General features: G+C 40.2%; 1 protein-coding gene across 3 annotated transcripts in view; it reads right to left on the bottom strand.

Annotated features, from left to right (window-relative positions):
• ATXN10 (ataxin 10) overlaps window positions 1–24453 on the bottom strand; it is a 173603-nt gene that overhangs the window by 12014 nt on the left and 137136 nt on the right. Inside the window, exons 11-12 of one of the 3 annotated variants that reach the window (XM_063705018.1) lie at window positions 20093–20188; window positions 19460–19875 (exon numbers count right to left, since the gene is read on the bottom strand). The exons of the other annotated variants lie outside the window; for them this stretch is intronic. Coding sequence (XP_063561088.1) covers window positions 19716–19875; window positions 20093–20188 — 256 coding nt within the window. The 3' untranslated portion in view covers window positions 19460–19715. Of the gene's footprint in view, window positions 1–19459; window positions 19876–20092; window positions 20189–24453 lie in introns of those variants that run through there. 3 annotated transcript variants of the gene reach the window in all.

Here is a 24453-nt window from a genome sequence, read left to right as displayed (position 1 = left end):
TAGTGGGTACAGGTGACGGAAGGGGGTGTTTGCCATGTGCACAACACACTCAGTGCACCTGAGAGCCATGGGTACAGTGGAGCTCCAGCACAGGCTCTGGGTGGGCTTACAGGCCACCACGCTCCTCTATCAGGCATGTGACTTCACATCCTTTCGCCAATGAGGGGGAGACAAAATGATCTCTCAATATGTCAAATGATAGTACAGAAAAGTGATTATGTTCTTGGGCCTTGTGGGCAGAAAGTTGAGGTTCAAATTGCATGCTGTTCCACTGCCGAACAGCTGGTGGCCCTAGCCAGTTATAAAACCATTTGCCTAAATTCCCTCCTCTATAAAATGAAGATAAAAATATTGTTTCATAGGATGGATGCAAAGATGAAATAAGATCACAATGCCTGGCATGAAAAGAGGCACTCAATGTCAGATATTACTGTTAAACAGACAGAACTGTTTGCTTTTTTTTGACCCTGAAGAATGATTAATTAGAAAACTATTTTGTGCTCAGGCCCCTGATGAGGATCTGAGACATACAGGAAAAGTCTGAGGTACAGTTGCTGCCTACATTTATTTTTCTCCAAATTTTTTTTTTTACTGTGGTAAGGTACACATAACATAAAATTTCGCATCCTAACTATACTAAAGAGTACACGTTGGTAGTGTTAAACGCATTCACAACATTGTGTGTCTATCACCACCATCCATCCCCGCAACTCGTCTTGTAAACTGAAACTCAGTCCCCACTAAACAGTAATTCCCTTTCTTCTCTCCCCTCAACCACTGGCAAGCACTCTACTTTCTGTCTCTGTGATTTTGACTACTCTAAGTACCTCTTATAAATAAGCTGACACAGTATGACTGGCTTATTTCACTAAGCGTAAGGTCCTCAGGGTTCATCCATGTTGTAGTGTGTGTCAGAACTGCCTTCCTTTTAAGGCTGACTCATATTTCAGTAAATGTAGAGGCCACATTTTGTTTATCCACTCATCCTTTGGTGGACACCTGGGTTGCTTCTACCTTTTGGCTACTGCACATAATGCTGCTAGGAACACGGTGTACAAATACTTCTTTGAGACACTACTCTCAATTCTTTCGGGTATATACCCAGAAGTGGAATTGCTAAATCATATATATAGTAATTCTATCTTTAACTTTTTGGGGACTTGCCAAACTGTTTTCCACAATGGCTGCACCGTTTTACATTCCCATCAGTAATGCATGGGAGTTCTGATTTCTCCACATTCATGCCAAGACTTGGTTTTTTTTTTTTTTCTTGTTTTGTAAAGTGGCTATCCTCATGGGTGTGAGGTGGTATCTCATTGTGGTTTTGATTTGCATTTTCCTCATGATTAGTGATGCTGAGTATATTTTCATGTGCTTCTTGGCCATTTGTATATCTTACTGGAGAAATGTGTACTCAAGTCTTTTGTACATTTTTGAATGAGGTTGTTTTATTGTTAAGTTTTATGAATTCTCTATATATTCTAGATATCTATTCCTTATCAAATAAATAATTTGCAAATATATTCTCCCATTCTGTGGATTACATTTTCACTCTGTTGAATGATTCTTTCACTCTGTTGAATGATGCAAAATATTTTAAAATGTTCATGTAGTCCAATTTATCATTTTTCCTTTTGCTCTCTGTGCCTTTGGTATCACATCCAATAAATAACTGCCAAATCCAATGTCATGTGAAGCTTCTGCTCTGTATTTTCATCTAAGAGTCTTACATTTAATCCACTTTGAGTTAATTTTTGTATATGACGTTAAGTAAGGGTTCAGTTTCATTCTTTTGCACCTGGATATCTAGCTTCCTTAGCATCATCTACTGAAAAGACTGCGTTTTCTCCACTGAATGGTGTTGTCATCCTTTTCAGCAATCATTTGACTACATTTGTGGAGATTTATTTCTGGATTCTCTATTCTGTCCCACTAGTCCAGACGTCTGTCTTCATGTCAGTACCACACTGTTTTGATTATTGTAGCTTTATTATAAGTTTCAAAATCAGGAAGTGTGATTCTTCCAGCTCTGTTCTTCTTATACATTGTTTTGGCTATTCAATGTCCCTTGGGATTCCATATGAAGTTTGGAATGGGTTTTTCTATTTCTGCAAAAAATTTCATTGGGATATTGACATGACTTGCACTAAATCTGTAATTGCTCTGAGCAGTACTGACATCTTAACAATATTGTTTTTCAACACATGAACATGCGATGTGTTCCCATTTATGTCTCCTTTAATTTCTTTCAGCAATGTTTTATAGTTTTCATGGTACAAGTCTTTCACCTCCTTGAGTAAGTTAATTCCTAAGTATTTTATCATTTTTGATGCTATTATAAAAGGAATTGCTTTTGTAATTTCCATTCCGTCAGTATTAGTAAATAGAATGCAACTGATTTTTGTGTGTTGACTTTATATAGTGCTACTTTACTGAATTCATTAAAACATGAGTTTTAATGGTTTTTGTGTATGACAGGGATGGAATCTTTAGGGTTTTCCATAGATCATATAATCTGTGAAAAGATAATTTTACTTCTTCCTCTAATTTGGATGCCTTTTCTTTTTCTTGCTTAATTGGTTTGGTTAGAACTTCTAGTAAGATATTGAATAAAAGTGATGAAAGTGGACATCCTTGCCTTGTTCCTGATCTTAGAGAAAAAGCTTTCAGTCTTTCATCACGGAGTTATGTTTGCTGTTGATTTTTCACTTGTTGGGTTTTCATGGCTTTTATTATGTTGAGGCAGTTTCATTATATTCCTAGTTTGTTGAGTGTTTTTTATCATGAAGAGATGTTGAATTCTGTCAAATGCTTTTTCTGCATCAACTGAATTGATCATGTGTTTCTTTCCTTTCATTCTATTAATGTGGTGTATTACACTGATCAATTTCAGTATGTTGAACCACCCCCGCATTCCAGGAATAAATTCCATTTGGTCATGGTGTGTAATTCTTTTAGTATGCTGTTAAATTCATGTTCATAAAGGATGTTGGTCTTTAGTTTTCTTGTAGTGTCTCTGTCTAGCTTTTGTACCAGGGTAATGCTGGCTTCATAAAATGAGTTAGGAAGTGTTCTCTTCTCCTCAATTTTTTTGGAAAAGTTTGAGAAGGATTGGTATTAGTTCCCCTTGAAATGTTTGCTAGAATTCACCAGTGAAGGCATCAGGTTTAGGGCTTTTCTTTGTGAGATTTTTCATTGCTGATTTAATTGTCTTACTATAACTAGTAAGTTATAGTACTTACTATAACTAGCTCTATCCATATTTTATAATAGGTTTTGAGTTTCTAGGAATTTGTCCATTTCATCTACATTATCCAAACTGATGGTGTACAATTGTTCACAGTGTTCTCTTGCAACCCTTTTTATTTCTGTAGAATCAGTAGTAATGTCCCCACTTTCATTTCTGATAATTTGAGTCTTTTTACCTTAGTCCACCTAGCTAAAAGTTGGTCAACTTTTGTTGATCTTTAAAAAAGCAACTTCTGTTTTCATAATTTTCTCTATTATTTTTCTATTCTCTAGTTTGTTTTATCTCTGCCCTAATATTTCTTATCTTCCTTTTGCTAGCTTTGGGTTTACTTTGTCTATGTCCTTATCTAGTTCTTTGAACTTTCTTATTTTTTAATGTAAGCATTTATAGCTAAAAATTTCCCCCTTAGCATTATTTTTGCTGTGTCCCATAAGTTCTGTTATGTTGTCTTTTCATTTTCATTTGTCTCCAAATATTTTTTTTCTTCTTTTTTTTTTCTTTTTTTAAGTTTTTAATAGAGATGGGGCTTCACCATGTTGCCCAGGCAGGTCCTGAACTCCTGGCCTCCAGCAATCCTCCTACTTTGGCCTCCCAAACTGCTGGGATTACAGGTATGAGCCACTGCACCCAGCTGACCTCTAAGTATTTTCTAATTTCCCTTGTGATTTCTTCTTTGATCTACTGGTTAACAGTATGTTTTTTAATTTCCATAAATTTGTGAATATTCCAGTTTTAGTTCTATTTCTGATATCTAACATTATCCAGTTGTAGTCAGAAAAGATACTCTGTATGATATCTTTAAAAATCTATGGAAACTTAATTTGTTACCTAATATACACTCTATCCTGGAAAATGTCTTCTGTGCACTTGAGAAGAATGTATATGCTCTTGTTGTAGGATAGAGTGTTCTGTGTATGTCTGTTAGATCTAGTTTGTTTATTAAGTCCTCTGTTTCCTTACTTACCTTCTGTCTGGTTCTTCTATCCATTATTGAGAGTAGGGTAATGAAGTTTCCAACTATTACTGTAGAACTATTTCTTCCTTCAGTTTTTGCTTCATATATTTTGGCCTGTTATCGGTCTGTGCAAATGTTTATATCTGTTATATCTTCTTACTGTATTGAAACTTTAATATATTATGTTCTTCTTTGTCTCTTGCAACCTTTATTTGATTTAAAATCATTTTGTCTGATATTAGTCACGTCTGCTCTCTCTTACCACTTCCTTATACTATCTTTTTCTATCCTCTTATTTTCAACCTATTTGTGTCTTTGGATCTAAACTGAATCTCTTGTAGACAGTAAAGTTAGATCAAGTGTTTTTATCCATTCTGTTAATCTCTGTCTTTTGATTACACAGCTTGATCCATTTACATTTAAATAATTACCGATAAGGGCTTATTTATGTCATTTTGCTATTTGTTTCCCGTATGTCTTATAACTTATTTCTTGCATTATTGTCTTCTTTTTATTTTTTGTACTGAAATGTTTAAGTTCCTTTTTCATTTCCTTTTGTGTATATTCTATAGCTGTGTGTGTGTGTGTGTGTGTGTGGTTACCATGGGGATTACATTTAACATTCTAAAGTTATAATACTCTAATTCTAATTTATGCCAGTTTTACTTCAGTAACATCCAAAAATGCTGCTCCTTTAAAGCTCTGTTTACTCCTTTCGGTTAACATTAAAAAAATTATAACCTTATATGCTGTGTACCCCAAAATATAAACTAGTAATCCTTTTAGACACATTAGTCTCTTAAAATATGTAGAAAACAAAATGTGAAGTTATAAACTAGCTTGTATATTGCTCATGAATTTATCTCTATTGAGATCTTTATTTCTTCATATAGCATCAAGTTACTGTCTGTTGTCTTCTCATTTCACCCTGCAGGATTATCTTGAGCATTTCTTGCAAGGCAGGTCTAGTGGTAACAAACTCCATCAGCTTTTGTTCGCCTGTGAATGCCTTAATTTATCCCTCATGTTTGAAGGACAGTTTGGACAGACAAACGATTCTTAGTTGACAGTTTTTTCTTTTTGCACTTTGAACATTTTGGCCCACTGCCTTCTGGCCTCCAAAGTTTCTAATAAGAAAACTGCTGATAATCCTATGGATTATCTCTTGCATGTGATGGGCTGCTTCTTCCTTGCTGCTTTTAAGATTCTCTTTATCTCTGTCTTTCAAAACTCTGACTATAATGTGTCTCCTTGAGTTCATCTTAACTTGGAGTTCACCGAGTTTCCTGGATGTATATATTCGTGACTTCCATCAAATGTGGAAAATTTTCAATCCTTATTTCTTCAGATATTCTCTCTGCCCTTTTCTCTTTTTCCTTGTTTCCCACAATGCGTATGTTGGTTGGCTTGATGGTGTTCCACATATCCCTTAGGCTCTGTTCACTTTTCTACAAACTTTTTTCTTTCTGCTTGTTGGACTTAATATTTTCCATTGTCCTAGCTTCCTTCTCCCTGCTCAAATCTGTCTTCGAATCCTTCTAGTAAATTTATTTCAGGTATTGTACTTTCGGCTCCAGAATTTCTCTTTGATTTATCTTCAGGTCTTCTATCTCTTTGTTGACATTTTATTTTGTCCATATTGGGCTTTTTGTTTTGTTTTGATTTAGAGACAGGGCCTGGCTCTGTTCCCCAGGCTACAGCACAGTGGCACAATCTCAGCTCATTGCAACCTCCACCTCCTGGGCTCAAGACATCCTCCCACCTCAGCCTCCCAAGTAGCTGGGACTACAGGTGCACACCACCACGCCTGGGGCTAATTTTTGTAGAGATGGGGTTTTGCCATGTTACCAGGCTGGTCTCAAACTCCTGAGCTCAAGCCATCTGCCCTGGTAGGTGCTGGGATTACTGGTGTCAGCCACTGCACCTGGGCTTGTCCATATATTGTTTTATTGATTTTCCACACATGTTCCTTTAGTTCCTTGAGCATCTTTAGTAAGACACTTGTTTTAAAATATAGTAGATGAATCCAAGAATGGTTTCTGTTTGTTTCATTTTTTCCCCCTTGAATGGGCCTACTTTCCTGTTTCTTATGTATGCCTTATGATTGTTTTTTAAATGGGACATCTGACTCTAATAATGTGGTAACTCTAGAATTCAGATTCTAAGACAAAAGTGTTTGCTACTTTTGTTACTGTTATTATTATTATTATTTCTGGATTGTTGCAGGCTTTCTCTGTGCCAAGGATAAGCCTGAGGTGTAAATTTAAGATCTTCTCAGGTGTTCTCTGAACCTATGCTATTCCCTGGGAATCTACGGTAACTTTCTAATTTTCCCTGTATATATAGTTGTTTTTCAATGTCCTAGTATTTAATGCCTGGTTCCCAAAAGATGCAAAAGAAAAATAAAGGGAAGAGGGAAAAAGGGTGCTGGCCTTTTAAATACCCAGAAAGCCACTTCAGCCAGAGGTGGAAGGACTTACAACAATGGGGGTAGATGCAACAATAATGGTCTCCACTCCTTTGTCTGTACCTCTGTGATCAAAAGCTGAAATCAGTAATCAGAGCACTGACCCCAGATATTTGCATGTCAGGGTCTTTTTGGCCCACCCTACCTGGCTCCCACAAGCTGCTGGCAAGATGCTCTAGGAACAGTGTACAGCTGTCTGCCATAGGACTGGGGATGGAAGAGGAATAGCTGCTACTGAGCTAGAGCTGAAATTGACAGAAGTTAACTCCACTTTACCATTCAAGCCTTCTTGTGGACATTGCAAGACTTCAGTGGACTTCAGCGTACCAAAACAGTTACATCAGATTCAGTACAAATGTTGTCTAGGAGATTCCTGGGACCTCCTACCCATGAATTTCCCTGAACCCTCTCCCACACAAATCTGTTATTACTGTTGTTGTTACAAGGTCTTTATCTTGAGGTCAACAAAGACAGGTTATAGATTCTGCGTATCACAGAAAAAGCTAGATCACATCACCTCTGTCCATAGATAAAAACCTCTATCAATTCAGTTATCAATACAAATTTGTTTTCTAGCTGCCACCATACACCCATGGATATGTGATGTGTTTACTGCACTTTGTAAGTCATTGTTCCCAACTAGCATCTGATGCCACTGGAAGATTTCATTAAATATGACACGATTCTTAGAGTTTCCTCATTTTCCCTTTACCAATTTTCAACTAAGGGATGGAAAGTAAAGACAATCACTATGGAAGGGGGACACAGCAGAGATGGTGCCTATGTTTACTCTAAATATCAGTTTAGTGCCTTGAGGAGAGTTAGATGCAGAGAAATAAACACATAATTACAAAGTACTATAAAAGCTACAATGTTAAATTACAGGATAAGGTGAAACAATAAAAAGGGGGCCTTAAATTTGAGTTGGGATCATGAAAGACTTATCTTAAATAAATAATATTTAAATCAAACTCAAAGGTGAGTAGGAGTTGGCCAAATGTAGAAAGGGGAGAACTCCAGTGAGAGGAACAGTATGTGCAGGTCTCTGTGAGCTGCAGGGGCAGTGAGGGATATTAGAAGAGGGTGGCCAGAGTGCCGGAAGGGAAAACAGGACGGGCTGACTACACTCAGCAGGTAAGAGCGTGGGGAAGGCAAAGGAAGGCAGGAAGGTAAGTCCCTGCTCCAGAACTTACTGCATACCCACTGTACCACCATGTGCCAGGGACTACCAAAACAAACAAACAAACAAAAAACGAAGAAGTAAACATGATGTGCTTTGCTCTCAAGGAGCTCACAAAAAAGTACAAGTGACAGACCCAGCAAGGGCACGTCACAAGATGCTGAGGGCACAGAGTCTCCCAGGTGACCTGAGTGCCTGCCCCCAAGCCTAGCAGGGGGTGTGCCCACCTACCATACTGAAACCTTCATGGGAGCACACAGTGTCTCTTTTTTGATCAACCATTGTATCCCTAGCAGCTAGAACAGTGTGCAGCACATAACATACCAGCTACTCAATAAACACCTGCCAAATAAATCCATGAACATAACGATACAGCAATTGACTGAATCCAGCAACATATAAGAAGGATAATATATGAAAAGTTGGTTAACATTCAAAATTGGCCCTACCGGATACCAAGATCATAAAGTCACGATGATTACAAGAGTATAGTATCAGGCCAGGGACAGAGAATACAGCACAGGAAACAGAATCATGCCTGTAGGACAATGATTTATGACAAGGCGGTCCTGCAGAGCCAAGGGTGAAATGAAGGTTTTTAAATACTGAAACGGAAACAACTGCATAATCACAGGGGAAATTAAAAAAAGACAGAATCCCTACTGTACATCATAAATAAGAATTACAATTCTGATAGATTACAAATCCAGATAGAAGGCAAAACTGTAAAGCCTTTAGCGTACTTTTATGACCTCAGAGTCTTCGATAAGACACAAAAATCACTAAACATAGAAGGAAAGACTGATAAATTTTACATTAAAATTGGGAATTTTTATTCATTAAAACACCATAGAAGTCAGAACAGAAGTTACATCTGGGGATTGACAGTGAGACGGGACACTCGAGAAGCCTTCTAGGGAGATGGGCATGTTCTGTATTTCCATCTGGGTGATGGGTACATACGTCTGTACTTATGTCAAGATGTATACTTAAAAATTTTGCAGTTTACTCTATGTAAGTTATACCTCAATGAAATAATAAGACACCATGAGGAAAGTAAGAACAAAGATGGATGGGAAAGACTATTTCAACACATACAACTGAACAAATAATTTTTATCCTGGATATAGAAAAAAGATCTTAAAAATCAGTTTTTAAAACACCTAACTATGGGCAAAAAATCTGAACAAACTCTTCATGACACAAGAAATCCAAATAGCCAAAAATCACAGAACTGTGTTTATTAATATTAGAGAAATTCGGCTGGGCACCGTGGCTCACACCTGTAATCCCAACACTTTGGGAGGCCAAGGCAGACGGATCACCTGAGGTCAGGAGTTCAAGACCAACCTGACCAACATGATGAAACCCCATCTCTACAAAAATTAGCCAGGTGTGGTGGCGGGCACCTGTAATCCCAGCTACTCGTGGGGCTCAGGCAGGAGAATCACTTGAACCCAGGAGATGGAGGTTGCAGTGAGCCGAGATTGTGCCACTGCACTCCAGCCTGGGCGACAGAGCGAGACTTCGTCTCAAAAAAAAAAAAAAAAAAAAAATTAGAGAAATTCAAATAAAATCACAATATATTATATTCCTCAGAATGGCAAACATTACGAGGTCTGACTGCATCAAGTGTTGGCAAGAAGGCAGAGTGAAAGGAGCTTTCATATACTGCTGATGGAAAACAGGTACCACTACTCTGAAGAGTTTGGCATCATCTAAGATAAAGATATACATGCCCTGAAGCCCAGAAATCCCATGCCTAGAAAAACACCCACACATATGTGTAGCAGGACACATGCACTGTACCAAGATGCTCACAGCAATAACTGTAATAGCCCCAAAGTGGAAATATGACAAATATCCACCAACAGTAGAATGCAAAAATGTTAAAATTTCTTGCAATGAAATGCTATAAAATAGACCAAACACAATTTTGGTGAATCTCACAGTCATGATTTTGAATGACAGGAAACAAAAGAATGCAGGCTATGATTCCGTTTATATGAACTTCAAAGACGGCCAATCTACCAGACATGGTTTAGACACGCTCTGGAGCTGACGCTGGGGAAGAGCAGGGAAGGCCTGGTGCTGGTCAGGCCAGCGGAGGACTGGATGGATTCCTCAGGGAAGGCTGGCAGTGTTTTTGCCTCTCGACCTGAGTGTTGGTATGTGGATGTCTGCTTTATAATTATTTGCCAAGTGTATACATATATATTGGCTTCACTTTTCAGTATGCACGTTACATTTCAAAATAAAAAGAAGTTTTAAAAAAACTAGGATGACTGAAGTGAGACCTGAAGTGTGAGGGGGATCTGCCAAATGCAGTTCACAGGTTGCATCAGGTAGACAGCACCAAGAAATACAGCCCCTAAATGTCAAGATGTATACTTAAAACTTGCAGTTTACTCTATGTAAGTTATACCTCCATGAAATAAGACAGCATGAGGTACTAAGATGGATGAGAGAGACTTTTTCAACACATACAACTGAACAAATCATTTTTATCCTGGATATAGACTCACAAATGTCACCATGATGTGCAGTGCCTTCCCAGCTCAGATGCCTGACTTGCTTTTTCTGCATCAGAAACCTAGCAGGGAGAGGAGGCTGGGGTCTTTCACAATCATCATTTTCTTCTTGAAAACCCATTAGGATTTCCTGGTGCTTCCTAATTATGCCTGGAGGAAACTGTGCTAGGTTCGTTTTTTTCTTTTTTTAAAGAGACGGGTCTCACTAAGTTGCCCAGGCTGCTCTCAAACTCCCAGGCTCAAGCGATCCTCCTGCCTCAGCCTCCTGAATAGCTGGGAGGCATGAGCCACTATGCCTGGTAATTGTACTCGTTTCTACAAGTGCTTTAGGAGAGAAACACAAAGGAAGTAGTTTTGATTCTGATACACTTTGGCTTCTCTCAAAAAACTGGGAAAATATTTTGACTTTTCTACAGGCTTTTCCTATCTTCAGTCACAAAGTGCACATCTCTATCTGAATCTGACAGAGTCATCATTCTCTGAGCTTCTTAGAGAATGTTAAAGTTAGGTCATTTTCCAAAGACGAAGGCAAGACTCTCTTGTAAAAGTTAAGTCTCGTCATATTCAGGTGAAAAATCTTAAAGACAAGGCTGGGTCCTTCTCATAGAAACTCGAACCATTTCTATTCGTGCTCTTCCCTGGCTTCTGTCCACCACTGAGGCTCTTTCACAGCACAGGGCCTGTTTTCGGCTGTGCTCAGTTAACCCTGAAGAAAAGGTCTGTCCATTCCCCAAGACGACTTTCCCAGCAGCTCACAAAAACCAACCACCATTGTTGGGATGGCCGGGGTAAGCAAACCACCCTGGCAATGCCTGCGGCCACGGGGTCCAACATCTTTTGTCTTGACCTCAATGAAGATTTTAAGACTAAAGAATGGTAAGAGTTGAAAAAGTGAGCACATCTAAAAGTTAGCTTTATTTTTATACTTTCTCCAACGAAGGGATAATGCGGATCTACAAAACCACAAGGATCAGAAAGCCCAAAGCAGCCAGAGGCTTCCCTTTTCCTCCAGCCACCCCATCTCACTCCATAAGAAGCAGTCAACTCCAGGCAGAAAAGCAGACCTCTGAATTCCCTCCAAGTTGCTCAGAGTCCAAGTCACTTATCATTAGAAGAAACACAAATGAGAGATGTGCAGGTTGGGTCAGAGTCTCTGAGTAGGCCATCCTTTCTTCTACCACCCCTTAGCGTTCTGTCCTGTATTATCACAATGGCCTGTTTCTCCAACTAGACGGTGATCAGAGCTTGCATCTTCCTTAGGTTGGTGGCCCCACCGTAGCACATGGCCTTTTCATTTCCTGGATAAGGAAATGAGTGCCTGCTCATAAGTCCCATGAGAGATTTTCCTTCGAAGAACCCTTCACAGAATCCAGTAGGCCCAATACGTTTTTGTTTTTTAATGCAGTGGTCCTAGAATAACTGGTACAGAGAATAGAACACTTCCTGATCCTGATAGAAATGATCATCTCAAAATAAAACAGCCCAGGAGTTACAGTCCAACAGTGCTGAATGGCTGTGACACACTCACGTTTTGACCAGGCCCTTGGTCACTGCTAAATGTGACTAAGGTCTTTTTAGACAAAAATCCTGACAATTATCAGGGTTACTGGAACATGTTCCTTTATGCCAAACTTTGGCTACCCAGTCTCTCAAGTGTCTCACAAAATATATAATCTGTGTAGCAATGGTATTTAAGTTTCGCAATTTAAAAAGGTATTAACTTTCTCAACGTATCCAAAAGTCACTGCTGTTTTTAATTAATCTAATGCAAAAAGAAAAATTGGCAAATAATTAACTTCGTAAGAAAATACATACATTAAATGATAATAATAATGTATACAAGCACAGACCACAGGCCAAGAACTCATCTCAGCACTTCATGCACAGGCAGTCACACCTCCTTCCAGTCTCAATCCAGCAGCTCTCCTGAAGGTGAAGCTTCCTGCATGGGACTGCTGTGATCACAGAAGTGCCCTAGTGGTTCTGAGTCAACTACAATGAATACGTCAGTGATGTGGCTTGGTAAAGCCACCTGGGGACAGAGTGAGACATCACTATGCAGCACGGCAAGGGTGTCCTGTGACTACCGAACTTTGTGTTCGTTCCGTGCAGAGACAGGCTCAGTGGAATCAGAGTGTGCTTCCTACCCACAGAGGCAGCATTTGAAGGAAACCATCAGGCATGTGGATTTTGAGCTTATACTTTAGGCTACTTTAGGCTTATGATCTGATCTTATACATCAGATACAAAATTTCTAAAATACGAAGTTAAGAATTATAAAAGCCTATTCTATTCTATTCTATTCTATTCTATTCTATTCTATTCTATTCTATTCTATTTTCTATTCTATTCTTCATACTACAGAGAAACCAGGAGGAATGCAGGATGGCTACTCTGTTAAATGTTTGAGTAAACAATTTTGAAAAACAAGTATTGCATGTAGCTTCTAAATTTAAAACACTTTCTTAAGCTAGTAAGCTTACAACTGGTCTAGAATAGTGACAATTAAGGTGAAATTATTTAGGCATGGATTTCTCATGTTTTCCCTACGTGTCAGACTATGCAAGTTTTAGGCATGCAAAGAAGCCAGAGACACAGTGCACCAAGGTCAGGCCCCAGGGTGCTGCCATCAGCCTGCATCAGTCACGGGGCTTGGCTCTGAGGAGCATGTCCTTAGGAACAGGCAATCAGTGTCCACATACAGTTTTGTTTCTGTTTTCAAATAAATGTTACATGGTGGCCCTTAGAACATTAACAGCGACCACTGAGAAGCACACTTGGGAAAACATGGCAGACAGGCAGCTGAAGTAACCGAGAGCAAGTCCAGGGAAGCAGCTTCCCACACCTCTTTCACACGGCTTCCTGCGTGATGATCCCTGCCCCCTGATCCCTGATCCCTGCCCCGGGCTGTTGATCCCTGATCCCTGCCCCGGTCCGCTGAAAGCGAGGGTGGTCACCTTCAAACCAAAAAGGACCGCCCACATGGCTCACACTGAGAACCTCGCTCTGAAAAACAACAGGCTGGCATCTTCTGACTGATGTGAGAATAAGCATGAAGAGTCTTGCTTTTAACACAGGTAAACCAGACAAGCAGAACCAGATGCGCTTTGACTCCTGAGAGCCAGGGAGAGCTGAGCAACCAGGCTTGGCAGGACAAACGCAAGGCACCGGCCTGCAGGAACACAGAGGCCCGAGGCAGAGAGAGGGACGCAGTGACCATGGCTCTAAAGACACACAAGTGCATAACTGGTAATGCCCTGGAAAGAAGCCAGGCTGTCTGCCAATCCGTACACTGTAAAACTCCCAGTGTGCTGACACAGCTTTAGCTTCTAGCCTCTGTGATTCTGGAGGTGTAAGAAAATAAGGGGCACAAAACCAAAAGCTAAGTAGACAAAACCCGAAGGAGCACAACTTGGAATATTTACTTGTACAGTCTCATTTTAAAACAGTTTGACTACCTGCCAAGACACCTGAGTGAGGAAAGGAAGTCTCTTTTCTGAAAGCTTATGCATTCCAGCATGTCTTTCTCCAACTTCCAGCTTCTGACCCTGGGAGCCCGTTGCTAGGATACTAGGAGAGCTGGCTAAAGCAGGTCCCCCTCACTCTTTCACTAGGGATGAGTCTGTTTGAATGCTGACTCCTGCATCTGTGTAGTGGAGGCAGTTGGTGGCGGTGGGCTGCTCTTACTGGTCTGGGCTGGGAGCATCACCAATTCATCTCACAGTCCTGCACCCGGCAATCAGCTCCCTTCACTCACACAGGGCCCTGGGAGGCCTCCGCTCACCTGTGAAATCACCTTCTGTGTGTGCACTTGTTTGTCTTCATTGATCTGGTTTACGCAGATAAATCACACTAGTTGAGGGTGGGAGAATTACTATACAACTTAAAAAAAAAAAAAAAAGGCTGGGCAGGGTGGCTCACGCTTGTAATCCCAGCACTTTGGGAGGCCAAGGCGGGGGGATCACTTGAGGTCAGGAGTTCAAGACCAGTCTGGCCAACGTGGTGAAACCCCGTCTCTACTGAAAATATAAAAATTAGCCAGGCGTCGTGGCATGGGCCTGTAATCCCCGCTACTAGAGAGGGTGAAGCACAAGAATCACTTGAACTTGGGAGGCGCAGGTTGCAGTGAGCAGAGATAGCGCCACTGCACTCCAGCCTGGGCGACAAAGTGAGCCTCTGTCTTAAAAAAAAAAAAAAAAAAAAGTTAAATCAATGGGAAGCCATACCAAAAAGATTCTCTCTTAAAAGCAAAACAGCACTAATGGGTTTTCAATAACTGAACAATTAACACATAGTGCTTATAAGCTGTTTAATCCTGAGAATGTAGAAATCAGCGGAAGAGAGGCCACCCCTCCAGAAGAAAGGCTGGCTTTGGCAGGAAGATGTCCTAGTCATTCGCTGCATCAAACAAACGTCAGGATGGCCAAAATGAGATATTAAAGCAGACACACATTGCTTTGTGAACACAGAGCAGGCGCTCCTGGCATGGAAATTCATTGCTATCTTTTACAAACCACACCAAGCCTAGCCAGCTGCGCCATCTCGAGGTGTTTAAGACACTTCCCCGAGGAGCCTCCTTCCGGCTGCTGTTTGGCAGGCCTGATACCACGCTAGATTCTCCACCAAGAAGAGTACAGAACAGAACATGTTCCTACGTTTATTCTAAGATTCCTGCATTCCCAAAGATGTGGCACTACAGTTCAGAATTTCCCAAATGGAAGCTCCAAAATGCACATGTGACTAATAAAGACTCCATGAGGTTCTGCAAGCCAGAACACCTGCTTCACACAGGTTTTCTCACATTTTATTAAAAGAAGGCTTCTCCCGTATATTACCTATTAAGATACTACAGACAAAATATGCTTTGGAGCACATTTTGGAAACAGTCCCCTGGGTTCACAGGGTCCAATGTTGGGAATGCGCTCAGGGTACGGGAACAAGATGACATAGTTTCCGCCTGGGATAAACTTTCCTTGGGGGAAAGGTTACATATCTGGGTATTCTGGTGTGTCGTGTTCAGGGAGAGGCACAGCCACCCAACCCAACTATAACACACCAAATGGAGGCACTCAGCTCACTGAAGGGATCTAGAAAGAACTCTGAGAGGAAGACATACATGACCGAAGTCTAAAAGGAGGAAAGAGGGGAAATAGGAGAGTTATCTGTTTCCCAAGGAGCTACTATCTCAGTGCTCAGCACTTTCTCCTGATTATGATCTAAGATCAAAATAGGGATCTTAGGGATCCTATTTTGTATCCCCCAAAATAGGGATAGTGAATTTTTATTTATTTATTTTTATTTTTTAGATAGAGTGTTGCTGCAACACCCAGGCTGGCGTGCCAATGACACAATCTCAGCTCACTACAACCTGCGCCTTGCAGGTTCAAGTGATTCTCCTGCCTCAGCCTCCCGAGTAGCTGGGACTAAGGGTGCATGCCACCATGCCTAGCTAATTTTTTTTTTTTTTTTTGTATTTTCAGGAGAGATAGTTTCACCACATTGACTAGGCTGGTCTCGAACTCCTGACCTCAAGTGATGCACACACCTCGGCCTCCCAAAGTGCTAGGATTACAGGCAGGAGCCACCGCGCCTGGCCAGACAGTGAATTTTATTGAGTGGTTACTACGTGCTATATGCTCAGTAGGATTAATGAAAGATTTTGTATCCAACACAGATGTATAGTCACCTGTCCCTCAAGGAATTACAATGGAAAGAAACAATGACATTCTTCCTTTACATGGATGAAGGACCTGTGTGGAGTTTAAACATCTGAAATAGGACCAAAGCCTTGGAGTCAGAGAAAGCTGGGTTTACACCCTGGTCCCTTCACAAGCCAGGAGAGCTTAGACCAGCTACTTTAACTCTCAAGAGCTTTAGTTTTCTCACTTGTAAAATGGAAACAATTTTTTCCAACAAAGAGGACTGTTCCAGTGACACCATGAAAAAGGAAGGAAGGAAGGCAGGGAAGGAGGGAGGGAGGGAGGGAAAGGAAAAAAGTGAAAACAAAACAGAAGAACCCAAAGAGAACTGTTCTGAAAATGTAGCACAGGATTTGGCATACCAAAAGCACTCAATAAATGATTTAAACAATTTTAATACGAGTACAGCAGAATGTCCTACCTGCACTGCTCATCTTAGGTAAGTTCTTTCACGTGTACTTCCATGTGACTCCCCACCACAGGAAGACTGACAACATGTCCAGCACCCTCCTCCCCTGCCAATCCCTACCCTTCTACCCCACGTAACTATCATTCTGACTTCTATTACCATAGATGAATCCTGCCTGTTCCTGAACTTCAGGTAGATGAACTGTACAGTACATGGTCTTTTTGAATCTGGCTTCTTTCACTCAGCATCATGCTAGTGAGATTCATCCATGTGTTACACATAGCAGTGCACTCCTCTTTACTGCCGTATGGTATTCCATGACATGAACACACCACAATTTAACTACCTATTCCACTACTGCACATCCGGGTTATTTCTACTTTGGGGCTCTGAAGAATAAGGCTGCTGTGAGCATTCTTGCACATGTCTCCTAATGCAGCAGTCCCCAACCTTTTTGGCACCAGGGACTTATTTCATGGAAGACAATTTTTCCAGGACGGATGGGGGTGTGTGGTTTCAGATGAAACTGTTCCACCTCAAATCATCAGGCATTAGTTAGATTCTCATAAGGAGCATGCAACCTAGATCCCTCACATGTACAGCTCACAATAGGGTTCACGCTCCTATGAGAATCTAATGCCGCCACTGATCTGACGGGAGACGGAGCTCAGGTGGTGACTGATGCTCACTCACCTCCAGCTGTGCTGCCCAGTACCAGGTCTGTGGCTGAGGGGATGGGGACTCCTCTTCTAATAAACATGTATCTGCATTCCTCTTTGGGGATATACTAGAGTGGAACTGATGATTCACAGGATAGCTGTATGTTTAATGTTAGCAGACATTCCCAAACAAAAAGCTTTCCAAAGCAATTCTTCCTATTTACATCCCACCATCATGTATTAGTTCAGGCTGCTTCATATCCTTGCCATCACTGAGTATTGTTGGGACTTTTAAATTAGCCTTCTGGTGGGGTCTAATGGTTACTTGCTGTGGATTAAATTTGCATTTCCCTGATGACTACTGATGCTGAATTCATTCCATATGCTTACTAACCATTTGGATGTCTTCTCTTGTGAAGTGGCATGCAAGTCTTGAGTCATTTTTAAAAACTGAATTGCTTCTTTTCCTTGTTGTTTTGTAGAAGTCCTTATCCTCTGTCAGATATATGTAACGCAAACATCGTTTCAAAGTCTTTCTCTTACAGTTAGTGTTTTTAAGTTAGCCTTTGTGTGCCTTAAGAAACCTTTGCCCAATCCAAGATAATAACCAAAGTCTTCCGTGATTCTTCTAGAAGCTCTTTTGTTTTACCATTCACACTGAGGTCTATAAATTCAACTAGAATTGACATTTCTGAATGGTGTGAGTTATGATTCCCAGGTCATGTTTTCCCCACTATGGACATTAAATTGGTCCAGCACCATTTATGAGAAAAACCATCTTTTCTCAGTGAACTTCAGTGGGGCCTTTGTTGACTGTGGGTGAATCTGTCTCTGGATTCTATTCTGTTCGGTGATATTATTTGAGTTTCACCACTGACCCACAGTGCAATCACAGATGAAAGTTTACCTTTCTTATAGGAATGAATAGCTACATAGGATATTTGTACAAAAACACTTATTTGTTGAGAAACTATTTCTGGGCACTTTATAGGCATGATAACATTTCACACTCACTATAACCCTGTTGGGGTAGGTCCCATTCTACAGACAAAGCTACAACTTAGAGAGATTGAGTGCAATGCTCGGAAATTAAGGGGTGGCAGAACTTGAGTGTGGGTCTGCCTGGCCACAGGACTGACGCCCTTGCCACTGTGCCATTCTTCCTCAACATAGGATTACCGGGAAAACTACTGTTCGGTGATTATTCCTATAAACTCTTACATTTCTGTACAGAAGTGAATTTTGTTTTCTTACAAATTAGGTGTTTCCATTAAAAAAAAAAAAGAAATGAAGAAAGGAAGAAAAAAGAAAAAAACAAAAAAACCCAAAACAACCCAGTCTGGACTCTCATTCTATCCCTGTCCCCACACCCTCCCCCCCAGTAAAAACAATATGGAAAAAAAAAAACCCACATCAAGGACAACCGATCAAAACACAGATCAAAAAAGAATGAAAGAAAAAACACTTCAAATAAAGTTCAGCTGTTTCTATTTGGAAACAACAACAACAAAAAATCCCACAATAAACTGACAAATAAGAAATTGCCTCTGTGGTAGCGGAGCTGGAATTTTCCGATGGCATTGGCTACTGTGTCATTACTGTGGGTGACCCAAAAGTGAGTTGGGCGAGTGAACAGCTGGGCACTAGTTGGGCTCGTGTCCCTGAGGAGGCAGCAGCCAGGGCGGTCCTTCAGAGTTAAGCTTCCCCTTGTAGCTGGTGCCTTTTCCCTGGATTTGGAAATCCCTGGTGGTCTCTAAAAGCTACCTCCAAGAAACAGAAAAGGAACCCTTCCAGCCCCATCCCCTACTGTGGGGCAGTTTTTGCTTCTAATCTGCTCTGACAGGCCAGTTTGGATTTCCTAACCCCTAGGGTGGCCGACAAAAGTGGAATCTTCTATACAGTCCTGACTGCAGATGTCCCATGGGGCACGGGTAGACTCCTATCCAAAGGCATCCCAGGCCTCACTCCTGACCCAAGAAGCACATTATCCAGAGTGCTCAGAGAAGAGTGGTGGTGTTATTAGTGGATATTCGACATCAGCACTGATTCCTAGTCTTAGCATGCCCAAAATATCTATTGCTTTTTAACACAAAATACTAAATTAAATTCAAGAAAACTTGGATGGTGCTAATTACTAGAAAAATGGGTTAAACCAAATTTTAAATAATATGACTGACAAACCAAGAATACTTAATTTACCCGAGTCAAAGAACTCATGGGAGACATTTCTCTTGAGCTTAGAACCACCCTCTCCCCTCAAATAAATAAATACACACACATGCACATGCACACATACACATATTTCACCAAGCTGCTCTTTGCTCATTTATTTGTTCATTCCTTTTCCCATTCAGGTATCTATCTAAGAAATATTTTTTGGTTATCTACTACATGCAAGACAATGGTATATTTATATTGAGGTGAAACACAGAAAACTTGATCCCTGCCCTTAGGAAGCAATCCAGCGGGTAATCCAGACATAAATGCACACATATTTAACAATAACCTGTGATGAGCTGAAGGAACAGAACAAGTTTTGGCAGGGATCGGAGCGGGTGGCCTATCTCAGCTGGGACTTGAGAGAAAAGACACAGAACGCTGGGTGTGAAGCATGAGGATGACCAAGCCCAGGAGGAGCACAAGCAGAGATGTGCTTGGACGACTGCCTTCACGCAGGAACTGAGATCCTTCTCGGAAACAAAAACGTAGGTGTGCCTGGGGAATGCTGAAGAAGGGGAGAACAGCACTGGATACAAATGAAGAGGACCTTTTAGAATGTGATAGACTAGGCTTATTCTGAGGATGATGGGCAGTCTAGGAGGCTCTGTGAACAGGGGCATGCTTATGCAAGGTGGTGTGGGGAGTGGGAGAATCAGAGAGGAATGACCCAGTTTTGGTTTTCAAAGATCATCACACTGAATGAATGGGGAATCAAAAATCACCTGGACCCAGCAGGAGCAGAAACTGAAAGATGAGTTAGGAAGTCACTGCCAAAGTTCAGGGCCAGCAATGATGCAAGTGTGGACTGGATGGTGGCACTGGGGATAGAGACAATATCATCATTGTGTGAACATCACAGAATGTACTCACATTCTAGGCTATATTACCTAGTAACCTACTACACACCCAGGCGGTATGGTATACCCTACTGCTTCTAGACTATAGAACTGTATAGCATGTAACTGTACTTAATACTGTAGGCACCTGTAACACAATGATAAGTATCTGTGTATCTAAACATAGAAGAGGTACAGTAAAAACACAGTATTACAGCCTTATGGGATCAACGTTGAATATGGGTCTGTGTTGACCAAAACATTACTATGTAGCACATGACTGCATATACTTTATACAAGAAACACATCTCAGACAGAAAGGTTGAGAATAAAAGGACTGATAAAATTGTACCATGTAAATACCAATCCAAAGCAAGCTAGGATAGCTATATTAACATTAGGCAGAAAATCACTTTTAGAGATAAAGAGGGTCACTTCATAATGATAACAGGACTATTTCTCAGGACCTATCATACACCTTTACTTAAAAACCTTACCTCAAAACATATAAAAGGAAAATTTATGTAATGAAAAAGAAAATTAGATGAATCCATAATCAAAGGTTGACATTTTAAAACACCTCTCTGATAAATCAAAGTAGACAAAAATATCAGTAAAAACATAAAAGTTTTAAATACCACCATTTACAAACTTGACCTAATGTATGTATAAACATTACTATACCCCACTACTGGAAAACAGACATGCTTTTCATGCTCACATAGAATATTTGCAAAAACTGACCATATTACTAGGTCATAAATCAAGTCTCAATAAATTTCATAAGACGGAGGATATCAAGTAGGTGCTATTTGATCACAATGCATTTATACTAGAAATCAAGCTCCAAAAGATAATTAAACAATTCTTAATTGTTTAGAAATGAATTTCTAATAATCCACGAGTCAAAAAAGAAGTTATAATAAAAATTGAAAAACACTTTTAAATGAATGGCAACAAAGTAATACATACAAAAATCCATGCAATGGAGTTCAAGTACACAGAAAAGAGTAAAACTGAAAATTAATAATCCTAAATAAGTGGACAGATATAACATGTTCTTGGGTTGGAAACTAAGTATTGTATGTCAATTCTCATCAAATTCATTTCAGTCAATGCAATTTCAATGAATAACTCAGTATGTGGGGGCTTTAAATTGTTTTTGTTAGTGGTAAACGAGGTTATCTGTGTGTGTACAGGTATATACATGTATGTGCATGTGCACACGACCAAATGTGTAGAATTTATACTGATTCTAAAACTTTTATGCAACAATACAAATGACCAAAAATGGTCCTAACACTGTTACAAAAGAAGAGACAAATTGGAAGAACTGACTTATCCTTTATCAAGACATATTGGAAAGCTATAGTAATTAAGACCATCATACTGATGCAGGGATAGACAAAAAGATGAATGGAAAAGAAAGCAGAGTCCACAAACAGACTCAAAACTTATATCAATACTTCTGATAAAGGTGGCACTACAGTGAACAAACCCATGTTCTTTTCAGTAACTAGGGCCAAGACAATTGTGTGCCATCTGGAGAGAATAGAAATAGATCCTAACACACTCCGTACACAAAAGCTGACTCTAAATGAATTACAGACATATATATATAAAAGGTAAAACTATAAAGCATTCAAAAGATAATATATTATTATCATCATAACCTCAGGGTAAAGAAATACTTCTTAAAACAAGATACACGTGCAAAAAACCTTAACTATAAAGGAAAAGAGATGAATTTGACTAAAAGTAAAGAACTTCTGTTATTCAAAAGAAACTATAAAGAAAATGACAAGGTAATCACAGAACAGGAAAGAGAAAATACTAGCAACACATGTAGCTGACAAAGAACTTCAATCTAGAATATATAAAGATGTGTTAACAAATAATAAAGAAAAATATCCCAATGGGCAAAAGGTTTGACCAAGGACATTGTAACGTATACACACATACGCACGTACACACACTCACACACACCTCAAATAGCAAACACTTCAGAAGATGCCAAGCCTCATTTACAGAGTGGGCAACAGGGAACGGGATGTGCAGTCCTAACTCCAGGGGAAGCACAAGGGAGGGAGGGGAGGAGGTGGTGTACAGGAGCTGAATGCTCATGTCATAAAATAAACAGGTCACACCAAAACTTGATATACCAAGAAACAGCAATAAAGCATATTATTTAGATATACAAAATTACCTACTGGAAGAAATAGCTAAAAGAGTGAATTAAAAAGTGTAAAAAGTGGAGCTAGAGATATTGTTCCCTTATTGAATGCCTTTTGGAATTTAAAAATCCCCATATAGGTGTATTATTTTCATGAATTAAAAAAAAAAAAGGAAAAAATGCACAAGAAAGGGGGGAAAAGAGTGAATGGGAAGCGAGGAGTAAAGTAGGAGTCATTAGATAATTCTTTGGGAATAGCCTGGAAGGAGCATCAGTGTGGTTTTACCTAGGGAATAAGGTGAATTTTGAAATTGTATCATGTCCTTATTTACTTTAGTACTACGAAGGCCAGATTTTAATTTATAGCTCACATCTAAAAACTGAATCTCTAGGCTGTAAGGCTTTTTCGTTTCTGACCATTCAACTACCATTCTCCCTTTGCACTGATATTTCAGTACGTGTCTCATATCTTACTACATTTTATATGCCTTTAAAATCTGGTAGGCTTAATAAATACAACTCCAAAGAATTACTGAATACACATAACACTAAAGATGCTTGTGATATTTTATCTTTTCTTAATGATTCAGGAGATTCCGTGATCTTGCAATATTTCACTGATTATCATTCTAAAAGCCAGTTATCCAGCTAAAGATATAGCTATCCATATAAATTTTTCCAAGTGTAACTCTGAACCATTTCTCCACTACATGAATATGTTTATGTGGTTCTCTGCATGTGCTCTGTCTCCTCCCGGTGACTTGTAAGAAGGCAGTGTGGGGAAGTGGCTAAGGTCAGGCACTCACATGTATAAAATCTGGTTCTGACCTCTGGGCAAGCTAGAGACTCAGTTTTATTTCATCATCTACAACATACGGATGATAATCATAGTATCTGCTTCATGGTGTTGTCAGGGTTCAATAAGGCAATGGGTGTAAACACACAAGAGGGACTGAATGAATGCTTCCTGAAGGAAGAACTGAATGAACGGATGGCCATCTGGCAAGGAGGACACCAAGGTGGAAGGTGCTGCGAGCATCTGTAGGCCTACAATGTGCTCGTGGTACAACAGTCTTTTTATTTTCTGGTCTTTGCTAAAAGCCAAAGACGCAATGAACACCCTGCTTCACTGGAAGGTCAATTCAGGGAATGTAAAAGTAAACTGTGAGTGAATTTCTTTTTTCATAATAAATCATCATTTTCATTGGGAAATGCAACATCTGCAATTGTACCTGAACATTCTCGTACTGCTTTCCCATGACTAGAAGCTTTCTTCTTTTTTCTTTCCTTTTTGGGGGGCTAAAAAAATGTCAACACTCTTTAATGAGCACAGCCTTCAGGGACTCATGATAATGCCATGCACTAAACCAAATTTGCTTTACCCTGCAAAGGAGTCTTCTGAGGCTGTGTATTTGTCTTTTCCTGACTGAACTTACAAGCTACTGTGCTCTTTAAAATAAGATTGTTTTCTATTGCTAATCAGACAAATGACAGTATCTTCAGCACAAATAATAAGCATCGCTCAGTCTACTTACTTTGAAACACATGATTTTCATCAGCTGCTTTTCTCTTCTTGGCAGAAGCCATAGTTTTATTTTTAAAATGCCCCCCTCCTCAGTCTCCTCAATGCTAGGCTAGGCTCCTCACTGCCTCCCGCAGGCTACACTCCCAGTCCTTGCAGTAGCCTTATTCACCCCTGCCCCACCACCAGCCAAGCGGTGACCAGGACAAGGGACACAGCTAAGTTTGGCTTTCACCAGGGAAGTTCGTGAAATTAAACAGTAGGTTTCATCTCAAATCTAAACAAGCTGTATCCGGTCCCTGGTTAGTCACCACTGTACAGTTTTGTACAGTACAACTAGTTGAACTGGTAGGAAAAAAGCAGGGTCCCTGCAGAACACCCTCCAGCAAGGGTGGCCAACCCAAGCCAGGGCAAGAGCCAGTGCTCTCAGCTTCTGCAGCAGAGGGCTGCAGGACAAACCCTCCGAAGACGAGAATTCAGCACCACTGACATGCTCCTTCCTCTTGCTAGGGAGCCAGAGTGCTCCTCATGTTTCTACGTTGCCAAACCCTT

Source organism: Gorilla gorilla, chromosome 23, assembly GCF_029281585.2.
Source record: "Gorilla gorilla gorilla isolate KB3781 chromosome 23, NHGRI_mGorGor1-v2.1_pri, whole genome shotgun sequence".
NCBI classification, from domain to species: Eukaryota; Metazoa; Chordata; class Mammalia; order Primates; family Hominidae; genus Gorilla; species Gorilla gorilla.
This window is presented reverse-complemented; position numbering and strand designations above follow the sequence as displayed.